Genomic DNA, 12,010 nt, shown 5'->3' with positions numbered 1-12,010 from the left:
GGGCCACAATGGGGATGAGCCATGCCCTGAGCCCGGCATGGCTGTACTGGTTTCAGGGTAGCATTAGGAGGGACATGTCCCCAGATATGGTGCTGCAAGGTGGGGTAAGTGGTGGTGACGAGATCTGGGTGACCTCCAAAGCATCCCATGGGAATCGGCATTGGGGAGAGCACCCCAAATCTTTCCCCACTGCCATCCTGACCCTGACACCTTGTATTGGTTGAACCCACATCATGATGCTGTCATTCCCCACACAGGGCTGCTGAGTCTGTAATTGCAATAAAACTCATGGCATTAGGGGCCAGGATTTTATTATAATCAGACCCTTGCAAAACAAACTGTGGGAGCCAATCTTCACATCGTGCCTAATCCCTTTAGGCCCTGACCTAAATGAAACTGAGGAGCTTTTGATGTACTTTGGACCTGCCCTGTGCGGTACTGGGAGAGATGCGGGGAGACCCCCTGGGATGTCTGGCCTTGGTCGTCCACCTCCCAGCATCCCCCAGATGTTTGGAGATGTTCATCCCCCAGTTGTTCAGACCAGAGCTGTCATTTCCAGGTGCAGCTCGCACTTTTCTTGCCCAGAAATACGATTTCCATCAGCGGGGCTGCTAAGCATGGTCTATCATCAGTGACGACTAGCAGAAAAGCCACTTGTCTCTTGCTCGACCCCAGAATATCTTCCGTGGTGCTCTCTCCACAAGGGGCTGGGAGAAAAAGAAAATCTCCATGTAAATCGAGCACTTGCTGAAAAGCACGAGCTCAGGAAAACATGGTCCATGTACTTGCCTTGTCCATTATCTTCATTTTGGGGGCATGCACAACCTGAGGCATCGCCAGGTTGGCCAAGCAGGAGTTAAGGTGAGTGTTTCAGCACAGTCATTAAGCTGGGGGAAGGGAAGACCAAGTCTTGATGGCAGCATAAAGAGAGGGCGGTTTTCCCTTCCATCAGCTCCTTTTTTTTTTTTTTTTTTTGATAAAAGGCTCCTGCCCGTGCTTGTCAACTAAATTGCAGCTTTGCTTTAAATTAAGGGAAGAGCTGGGGGTGCCAGCACCCATGGGGGTGATGCTGCTGTGTTGGGGGACATACAGGGACCTGGGACCTCCAAGAGGGCAGATGCTGTGGTGGAAAGTGTCTGCAAAACCCACTCTGGGCTGCTGGCTGACCCTGGGGCAGGGAGGGTTCATGGCAGGATTGCACCCTGGCAGCTGAGTGGGGTGGGCTGGAGACAGGGAAGCAGATTTGATGGATCAGCAGGAAATCCTGACTTCTTAAATGGAAATCTGAGCTGCACTGGTGCCAGTTGCTCACAGGCTTCGCGTTCTCGGGGATGCCTGGGACATGCACCCGATGCTTCTTGTGATGCATGTTTGTGTGTGTATATAAACCCTGGATGGGTGTAAATCCTGTCTCTGTGCACCCCACCATGACCTGCAAGGGGAAGGGACTGCTGAAAATTAATCAATCCCCCCATCAGCTCTGTCACTTCTTCACCCAGACCTTCCCCCAGACCTCTCCCCACCGCCTCCTCTCCCCTTCCCCAAACCCCGTGCCCAGCCCCGCTGATCCTGATGGCCAACCCTCTCCCTTCCAGCCCTGACTGTCACTGTGGCAGACAAAGCCACCAAGGAGGCATTGGGACCTTCCAGCTGCTGGTGCAGCACCTCCAGCCTTTCCAGCCCTACCACTGCAGGCTGGTGCTGGTAGGTACGGCACCTGCCCCTCCATCACCCTACTTATTCCTGCTTTTAACTTTGATTTTCACCCCAGAGCTGTAGCTGAGGGTTGTGGGCAAAGGGAGCCTTGTGTAACAGCATAATCCTGGTGGGAAAAATGAATTGGGCAAGTCAGGGAAGGTGCTCAAAGAGGCTTGAGAGCTTCCTGCAAGGTGGGAACAAGGCAGGGTTCTGCTGGGCTTATTTTAATCTCTCTCCAGTGGGAAAACGTGGAGGAAAAGTGATGGGATTGCAAGCTGGGAAGTGCTTTCACCCTCAGCGTCCTGGGGAAGGACATGTGAGGCCAGGCCATATGTCAGAGTGTTTGTTAAACATGCCACTGCACATTAATTAATGCAGGCAGGTGGCAGGTACCCAGCCCCAGAAAGAAGCTGCTTTCTAAGCCCTTCGATGGGGATTTCTCCACCCCAACATGTTAACAGTCCTGGGGACTTAGCTGATAGTTCCCTGTACAGCTGAGACCTGGGAAACTCACTCAGTACTTCCCCCAAATCTGTCTCGCCTATGCTCTGGCTGGCAGAAACGAGTTTCCTCTTCCCTGCACAGAGATTGGGAGCAATTAAATATTTAAATGCAGAATTTATTATATTGATCTTTTCCAAAAAGGCTCCAGGGGGCAGTGAGCTTTAATTATCAGTTGGTGTTTTATTGTCAGCAATGGGCTGTCTGCACGCCCAGCACCTGCATTTGATGGCCTTGACCCTTCCTCCTCCCACAGTTTGCTTTCCTCCGCAAACAGCCAAGGGCGCAAGACCCCGCAGGGATCGTCCTGTATGTCACCATCATCTGCAAAGGGAGTTTCATCCCTCACTGTGATGGACTCAGCTATGTGGCCTTGGAGGTGAGGGGTGGCCCTGGGGACAGGAGGTGGCAGGGGGGGTTTGCAGGGTCTGGGATGGACCAGAGCATCTCAGCTCGGGGAGGCTGCTGCTGCACGTTGTCCCCTGCTCCAGTGGCTGTTGATGCTGATTTAGGGCAGCTTGTTTCCCCCACCTCCGTTTGCTGACCCCTCACCTCCCAGGTGCTGCTGCAGGGGCTGTCAGCCCCCCTGGCCAACCCCATCAGGGCCATCGTCGCGGTAGCCAGGGTCATGACCAATGTTCATGAGTGCAAGCGAGTTATGGCCATGGGGGACTGTTGGTGAGAGGTGCTGAGGTTGGGACAACCTGAGCATCCCTGGTGCAATCACCCCCTCTACGGTGCTTGGCTTGCCAGGAGCGGACATGACTCCACATGTGCTGACCCTCCCCCTTTCCATCACCGCTCAGGCACCACATGGAGAAACATCCCATCGCCTGGCCCGGCATCTGCACCACCACAGTCACATTCCCGGACCCTCCGGCAGCAGCCTTCAGCATTACCCGAGCTGCAAACCACGGCTGCCCACAAGTACGAGGCCAAGCGCATCCACAGGGATGCATGGGTCTGGCAGCATTCATCCTACTTGGGTACCAATGAGCATCCCTCCTTCAGCAGGGGAGCTGAGCATCCCATGCAGGGAAAAGCTTTAGGGGCAAAGCAATGCTTTCAGTACCAAAGACACAGTCCCCACACCTGCCTCGCCCTGCCTGCAGAAACCCACAGGCAGCTCCTTGTTTGTGCCTTTGTTTTTCGTTTTTCCCCCTGCTCCGCACTCACACCTCCAGCTCGAGTGCTGACTCTCTAAGGCTGAGACCTTCTCCTCCTGGGGGCTCAAGTACCTCCGGAAGAGCTAGCGATGCACATCTTCGAAATAGCTGTTGCCAGGGAAACATATGCTTTCAGCACGCGGCATCATTGGCGAGCAGGAGGAGGGCCCCGCTTTTGTTCCTGAGCCCTGCCAAAAATTGGCAGGGAGGGAGAGGCAGGGGACTGAAGGGATGCTGGGACAGGGAGGAGGTGTGATGGAGCAGCCAAACCAGAAGCCAGTGCTAAGCAGCCACCCCTCAAAACCAGAGCTGCTCCATCCTTTCACCTCTGAAAAGTGCCAGCCGAAAGCGTGGTGAGGGCAGATGTCCAGCCACCCTGAAAAGATGGATCCAGCTGGTCCCAAACACTGGCAAAGCACATGTTTCTCCACCTCAGCCCTTCTCCCCCGTGTGCTGAATTTTTATTGCCTCAGACTGAAACGCCCCATATCAACATATTCAGGGAGCCCACAAATAAAATATTACTTAAAGGAGGCTGGCCAAATGACAAGTCACCCACGAGGTGGTGAATTATCATAAAAATTACTAGTGCGTTTCATTCATTACAATAATTGTTGTTTTATTGAGCCCCCCCCAGCCCGGCCTCCCCGGGTTGTTCTTTGCAGGTGAGAGGCAGGAGGAGCACCAGGGATGCTCTGCTTTGGGTCTACACCTGCTTTGGCTCCCCCAGGACCAGCACCCCCAGACCCACCATGGCAATGGGTTTGGGGTATGGGCTGCCCACATTGGCTCCAGAGCAGGTATTAGGAAAGAAATCCCTGTGTCCTTGCCCCCATGTTGTCTTTCCCACCACCCCATCTCCTTGCCTCAGGAGACAGCACCCCAAGGCTGCAGTTTTCCAGCCGGAGCAGGGATATCTCTCTCCTCTAAAGGCAGTCAAAATTAATTTCCTTCAGATTTTTATGGATAAATACACACACAAAACCCTGTGAACTCTTGGGACCCTGGTGCTGGATGAGCCCATGCCAAACCCCACAGCCCTGGCACAGGCAGCAGTGTCAGCACAGAGCTGTGGGAGCCCCAGACGGGAGGACAAGTGATTAAACCTGGCCATCTGGCCTACATGCATGCTGCTGCCTCCTCCTCCTCCTCCTCTCCATGCCCACATGGCTCTGTCTGTCTTTGCACATCACCGAGGATGCTCTCCCTGGGGATGCATGGACAGGTGCCCTGTGGAGCGTCATAACCTTCATCCGCTCTCTCCTCCCAGTCTCCTGCCTCGGTTTCCCCACCTGTAGGATGCAGTTCATTCCCAGGGAGGACAAAATCCTAATGCCTGGGAGGAGAGGTTAGGAGAAGGCTGGGAGGAGGAGTTCCAGAGGTTAATGGCTTTCCCTGAGCAAACTCCTGGGCAGGCTAATCAGATTCAATAATTCTGCTAGCCCAGCATGTCCTCTCGCCTGTCGGTTCCCATCAGCATCTGCAGACAACAGTGCTTGGGTTCACTTTCAGCAAGGCACCCCTCTTAGGGTTTTTTGGGCTCCTGGGTGGTTAACCCTTCCCTGACTGGCTGGGGCTCCTGGCAACCTGGTCTCCTGGCCAGGAGTTAGCTGCAACCTGCACAGAGCCACCTGCAAGAGCGTTGGGTGCTCTACTTGGGTGTTCTCCTTGGGCCAACAGCCCCTTTCTCACCAAAAGGAATGGGTTTGGACACACTGGTGTCAATGGTAAATCCAGGGGGTGGACAGGCACCAATTTGTGCCTCCTACAGAAAACCATGTTGTGTCTGCCTTCCCTGCACCAAGCTCAAGCCTTCGTGATATTGGTCCCCTCTAAGATAAATCTCCTTTTGGGCTCTTTCCCCTGGGGACCCTCCAGTTTAACCCACTTATCTGGAGCTTCTTGCTCTCATCGGGGGTCTGCACCCTCCAGACAGGCAGCCATGAGGACCAGGGGATGGTCCCATCCCTTGGGAAGTCAGGAGAGATGATGTGGGCTTGGCCAGCTCTGCCTCTGCTCATGCCAATGATGTTGCCTTTGAGCCAGCCTTTGTACAGGAGATGAGCTGGGATATCCAAGGAGGATGAAGGTGTCTCCCCCTTCCTCCTCCTCCCCGTCCCCTTTGTTGTGTTTCTCCAGGTGGCCCTGGGCAGAGGTGGTTGTTGTGCCAAGATGTCTGCTCAGATCAGTGTATCAGCTCTGACACCCCGGCACAGAGTGTCCAGCTGTCCTGCTAAGCCTGTGGGAGATAGCTCAGCCCTGGCGAGCATTCCTGCCCTTCCCCCAGCCCCCAAAATCAGTGCAGGGGAGAATTTGGGAACATCATCTCCCATCCCTGTCCCAGTGAGAGGAGCCGTCTGGGCTTGGGACCGCTGACAATTGGGGTTAAATGAACAATATGCTCCCACATTTGACTTTTCCCTTCCCCACTGAGTCTAAATCAGCACCATCTCACAGCACCTTGTACAGGTAGATGCCAGGAAAAGTAACTGGAGGCGGCATTCAGTGTCTTTTAGGAGATTTTTCCCCCCCAGATTGGGCTTTTTGAGGCTGATGAAACAGCCCCATGGGCTGGGATGCAGGCTGGGAAAGGGGAGGAGCAGCTGGAGGGTGCTGAGCCAGATCCGGCTGCTGGGAGCTGCCCCAGTCCATGTAGGTTTTCCCTAAAGACTTACTGGCACAGGCTGGGCTCCCTGCAGTCAAAGCAAGTTGTGTCACAGCTAAAAATCCCAGATGATGCTGGGGAGCCTCTGACAAATTCCTGGCTGAGAGAGCTGGCCCGGTGCTGAGCCAGCACTAACAGCACTGCCCCATGCAGCCCATTGTGGAGGCGTTTTCGGGGTCTGAAGCATCCCAACCCTGCTCTCCCTTTGCTAGCAGCCCCCAGAGCTGGGTAATGCACCGCTGTGGGTCTCCAAGGTGCGTAATGCCCATTAACATCCCCAAACATGAGCAGAGGGAGACCCCCCTTCTCCTCCTCCCACCTTCCCCGACAAAGCAGAAATGTGCTGATGCAGAAAAGCCGATCGGCATCTCATCCCCACTGGGCAATGCTGGCTGAGGGGATGGAGTAACAGCATTAAAAAGGAGCTGCTGTCAATAATTTGTTGGCGCTGGGCAGCCGGTGTTAAGGCTGACCTTTGGAGAGCTGGCGGGGCTCTCTGAAGGCGAAGGGGAGCAGCTGCTGGCGGGGATGGACTGGTGCCATTTCCAACGACAGATCGCAGCTCTGGGGATAAATATGTTGCCCACTGTTCAATACCTATTGGGCAACCCGGTGCTCACACTTGGGGAAGGGTTTGCCTGCAAGCAGGCTTTCGAGGTCTATATCATCACAAAACCCTTTCCCAAGTGTGAGCACCAGGTTGCCCAACAGATATCAAAAGGCTCACCCTGATGCAGCGCAGCTTACCCTCCAGGCTCTTCCCGTCATGTTTTTAAGCATGGGGTAGTTGGTCCACATGCTGTTTTCCTCCTCTGGCTCTGCAAGGGGGAAGATGCAGGCAAGGATTAGCCGGAGAGAATCAGCCAAGCTCAAAGACTCAGTGAAAACCTGTTCAAGAAACTGGAATTCGGGGTTGCTTTTGAACCAGGGGTGGGATGCAGCTACACAGGTTGTGCTTTTCTTTACCCCCACCTCTCCTCTCCCTTCTGTCTGGCTGCTTATTTATCCCTAGAGAGAGAAGGTATCTGAAGGATAATTTTTCTGTTGTCTCCTAAGATGTCCCAACCAGCTGGGTCCCCAGAGCAGCCGACATGGGACACCTCCTTCCTCTTCCAAGGCCAAGACATGGCCACCATCTTCTCCAAAGACACCTCCCTGGTGATTGAATATTACCCTTACAAAGCCATTGAGTCTGGGGACGTCACTGGGGATGCTCTTCCTCATCCTTGGGTTTGGCCAGGGGCAGGTCCTGGGCTGCTGTGCTCCCAGCCAGCTGCTCTCACCCCTTTCCCAGTGTAGGATGCTCCAGGCACCCTCATTCCAATGGGATACTCAGTGCTGCCCCTCACCAGCCATGTTTTCCAGGAGCTGGCAGCACACAGCAGCAGGATGTGCATGGATGGCCTCGCTATGCAGGTGAGCTGGGGCCTCCGGGGTTGATGCTGCTCAGGGCAGCACAGTGACAGTACCTATAAGTGATGGTACCTATAGCTGCTGGCATGGTGGGAGGGATCTCTGTGTCTGGGTGGCCAGCCTAGCAGAGAGGTCCCTAGCATCCCAGGGGAAGCTGGGGTCCCTGCTCCTAATTGCAGCCCTGGTCCCTTGGATGGTATCTGGGCAATGTCAAAGACACCAGAGCCCTAGTAGAAACCCAGAGGCTAGCGTGGGCTGTGACCCTTCCTCTGCCTCCCCAGGGCACGGACCTCAAAACCACGTCTGGGGCCATCCCAACCATGGGGCTCTGCCTGCAGCTCCTTCGATTGAGGTGAGATGATAGGGATGGCAAGCCCTGAGGCAAGGAAGGATAGGGATGCGGACAGGGCAGGAGATGTCGCTTTTGAGCTGTCACCCACCCTCCACACCTCTCAGGTGAGGATCAGCTGGGCTGGATCCGGATTTTATCCCTTGTTCCTGCTGTCTCAGGCCTCTGGATTGTGCCACCATGTGGCTCGTGCCCTCTTGCATCCATCGCTTTTCCAGGGCTTTTGGCATGTGCTCATATTCCTGGGAAATCCTGGCTGGAGGCAGAGGGGCAGACAGGGCACAGGCAGGGTATTTGCAAGAGGCTGTTCACCACCTCTGTGCGGAGAAGGGCCAGGCTGGTTAACCATGGTGACAAATGTCCAGCTGTCTTCATCCTTCAGCATTTGTAGTCCCCAGGGATGTCACAGCAAGAAGGGAATGTGGCTGCTTTTCCCAGGGAGGAGGGAACCTCACTTGCTCTTGGCTCCAGGACCGGCTCTTGGGCAGGTTAGGATGCAGCCATGAGCCCGATCAATTTAATTACTGCAGCCACCAGCCTCTGCTCCCATCTGCAAAAAAGATCATATCCATAAAGTGAATTTGGGACAGGTCTGGATGTTGTGCTGGCGACTGCATCCCCCCGTCCCTGGGGGAGTGACGGCGGGCTGGGGCTGGCTGGTGGAGGTCTTTGGAGTAATTGCCCAGGGGGGTCAGCGAAAAGGGGTCTGCATGTGATGAATTATTCACATGGGTGTCACTAAGTGCAGAATTAATCCTTTTGCTTCCAGCTGGCTGCTGCACTAAATTATCACTCGCAGTCATGCGGGAAAATGCTGCGGAATTCATTTAGCTGATTATTGTTTTGATCTGGGAGCTGTAATTTTTTTTCTCCTCTTCCCCAACCTCTCCCTCTTCACCCCTCAAGCCCTGCCTTCCTTAATGTATGTAAGAGCTGGGAGTGGAAACAAAAAACAGGAGAGCCAGTGCCGATCCTGGGCTCCGTGTCTGGTTAATTCATCCGGCGGCAGCCCAGGCAGATGGACCCGGAGTGATGCAAATCAATGAGCAAGCTGCTACCAAGCAGGGTGAGGGCAGGTTTAGCTCCTCCTGGCTTTTCTGAGGCCCTTGTTTCTTGCCTGGACATCAGGATTTTCTGAGGAAGATGTCCCAGCCAGCTGGCTGTCAGCCCCAGTACCCTAAAACCACAGCCCAGTGGGCAGGGGAGATGCTGCCATGGTTGCAGGGGCAGAGCCTCTTCTCTCCTGCTTTGGGCAGCCCCAGGTTTCAAGGGATGCTTGAAGGCTGGATTTCCAAGTGGATTAGTCCTAAGCTCGTGGATTAGTCCTGAGCTCAGCTTTGGGACAGCAAGAACTGGCCTAACAGGGGCCAAGAGGCAGACAGTCAATACAGGACATGTATTGACCCAGCAAGGCATCAGGACAACCTCCATACTAGGGTTGTTCTTGGGGTATAAGTAGCCCCAGCATCCCTGACCATCCTCAGGTTGCGAGGACCCCCAGCATCCCTGCCCGTCTTGCCCTGCATTCTTTCGCCCCACAGCTCTCCCCAGCCAGATGGCAAAGGAGAACAGACTCACTGAATCCATCTCATTTCTTTTCTTGGTTTTTGGGGTTTTTTTTGTTTTTTGTTTTTTTTTTTTTTGTTTTAATGTAGAGAGCTGAAAATGCATAACCTAGATTGGCTGGGCTTTTTATAACAAACAGCAGCTAAATAAACCCTGGGCCATCTGTACTCCCCAGCACACTCAGACACAGGCGTAAATCCCGGCTGCTCTGTGGCCTCTGCAGGGATTTGACTGACTCCTACCAGGGGTCTGGATGCTCCCTAGCTTGGCTTCAGATGCTCACATCAACCCTCCATGCTGGGAGAGTGTCCTTAGTGCCAGGGTTTTGTAGGGATAAGGGGCTCCCCATAAATAGGGCTCATCCCCCAGTATTTCTGCAGAGTCTCAAAACCCTGCTACATTTGTAGCAGCTGTTTTATTAAAAGCCATGAACCCCAACACCAGGGATGTCCAAGCAGGAGTTGTGTTATCCTAGGGCAAGAGCAGCCCCCTCCCCCCCCCCCCCCCCCCCCCCCGCCCCTGAAAAGGCACTGAGACCCCTGGGTTTGCCCCCACCCAGCCCATTTCCCCACAGCCTTCACCGCCCTGCACTCTCTCTTTGGAGCCCAAATGAGAACAAAAGACTTTGATCATCTTGGGGAGACAAAGAAATCAAAGACTTCAACAAAATGCTGGCGATGTACCAAATTAATGGCTGTCGCCGAAAAACTGTTGCAGGGGAAAAGCCTGCAGCCAGCTTCATCCACCTCTGTAGTGGCTCAAGGCAGGGATCCTGTTTTCCCTTCATTCTTCTTTTTCCGCCCCAAATTTTGTGTCTCGCCCAGGAAAGATGAGTTCGACCATGCAGCAGCCAGTGGCAAATCCATGTGCAGGGTCAGCAGGAGGTGGTCCCTGATGTGTCCGGGGAATGCTGAGCCCCATCCGAGGGCTGGAAAATACACATCGGAGGCTTATTTATTTCTAAGGGATTTATTAATTGCCCCTGTTTATTAACCAGCCCTGTTTTACATTTTGTTTTGGCATGACCCCACCTTGCTCAGTGCATTATGTTGGCACTTAGGACCTTCAGGGTCACCTCAAGCCTCTGCCACCTGCTTTGCTGAGCGCCCTTGGTCATGTCACCTGAGGTGGGGTCTGGGAACATGCCAGCACACCGTGACAGCCTCTGAAGAAAAGGGAAAAGTTAGTGCTGCTTTTTCCCAGGCAAGGAAAAAAAAAAATTCAACAGGCTGGCTATATCATTTCTTAAACAGCCTTAATTTATGTAATAGCTGCCATTTAAAACCAGAAGCAGATCGGTGCCTGGTGTAAATCGTCACAGCACCAGGGTGTAAATTGTCACCGTGCCAGCCCAATGATCAAACCCTTTTTGGGCTGGCAAAGAAACATGGGTTGACAATTGGTTGGGAAGCGGGGGAAATCACCATGCATTTCCCATTATTTCTACCTGTCTGGCCACGTTTGTCCTCCATGAGCACCAAAATTGGGTTTTTGTCGCCAAACCACACCATGGGGGATGCAGAAGCTGGTGAAAGACTTGTTTGGCGGGAGCATCACCCTTTCCTGCTGAGCATCTTCTCTTGGTGAGCTAGCTGAGGGCTTTAGGCACAGCCAAACTGCTGGCAGCTGAACTCCCACTTGCCAGCTCTTGATTGACACCTGTCCATCAAACATATCACCTATTCCCTTTATCACATGGCAGATTACAAGAGGCTTTACAGCATTGCTGCTGGCCAGGAGCATCATTAGCCGCGGAAACCCAAGCCAGTGAGGAACCAGGAAAAAAAATGCAGGGAATGTCTTTGTTAAGGAGAATTTGTTGGTTTCCGCCCGCCGGTCCCAGGGGAGTGTTCAGGGCAGCGCTAATTGAATTAAGAGCACGTGCGCTCCGGCAAGCAGCTCTCCAATGGGCAATGGTGGCGGGGCCAGGCCGGCCATCACTCCGGCATGGCCGGCAGCAGCTGTACGCCAGCGCTGGTAATTGCAGGCAGAGCCTAAACTGCTGCATTTTGCATGATTCTATTCCACAGGGAGGGGGAGAGTGGCGGGGCGGGGGGCATCTTCATCCCCACTTTGATGCTGGAGGAGCTTGGTTGAGGTTGGGGCCGGCGGCGTAATGAAATGTAGCAACACAGGGGACAATGATGCTGATGGTGTTAATGAGGCAGCAATGGGGAAGGGCACGGGAACGCCTCCAGACACCTCCTTGTCACAGGGAGGGAGGGTGCTTGCTGCCCTCATCAGCCGCACTAACGAGGCAAGGCCAGGTGCAGGCACGGAGTAATACCCAGTGAGGGCCACTTTGCTGCTGCCCATGCCCACAGCCAATTTGGAGAGGGCGCCCAGCCTGATTGTTCAACCGGTGAAGTGAAGAGAGCATCTGCGAGGTGGGGAGGCGGGGGAAACTGAGGATTTGCCGGGTCATGGTCGCCGACTCTCAGGTGGTGAAATAAGTGGGTGCTAGGCTGCCATGCCTCAATGCGAGCATCCCAGTGGCAAGGCAGGTCACCATCACCCAAACTTGCCCAGACACTGGGAGCAGGGATGGCCAGGACAGGGCAAGGGTCCCTGTCCATGACCTTGCCATCACAGGCAGCAGTGAGGAGTGCAACGACTCCATCATTTATTCCATTAGATCCGACTTCCCCTTCT

At 54.1% G+C, this 12,010-nt stretch overlaps 1 protein-coding gene across 1 annotated transcript in view; it reads left to right on the top strand.

The window, feature by feature from the left end:
- CCDC33 (coiled-coil domain containing 33) overlaps positions 1-12,010 on the top strand; it is a 30,136-nt gene that overhangs the window by 5,139 nt on the left and 12,987 nt on the right. The window contains 8 exon segments of the mRNA XM_064455826.1: positions 1,596-1,637; positions 1,640-1,704; positions 2,477-2,578; positions 2,759-2,850; positions 3,006-3,126; positions 7,087-7,260; positions 7,330-7,446; positions 7,725-7,791. Of these exon segments, the coding sequence (XP_064311896.1) occupies positions 1,596-1,637; positions 1,640-1,704; positions 2,477-2,578; positions 2,759-2,850; positions 3,006-3,126; positions 7,087-7,260; positions 7,330-7,446; positions 7,725-7,791 (780 nt within the window).

Source organism: Phalacrocorax carbo, chromosome 7 (assembly GCF_963921805.1).
Source record: "Phalacrocorax carbo chromosome 7, bPhaCar2.1, whole genome shotgun sequence".
Taxonomy (NCBI): domain Eukaryota; kingdom Metazoa; phylum Chordata; class Aves; order Suliformes; family Phalacrocoracidae; genus Phalacrocorax; species Phalacrocorax carbo.
Note: the sequence above shows the minus strand (reverse complement) of the source record. Positions and strands in the feature narration are given on the sequence as shown.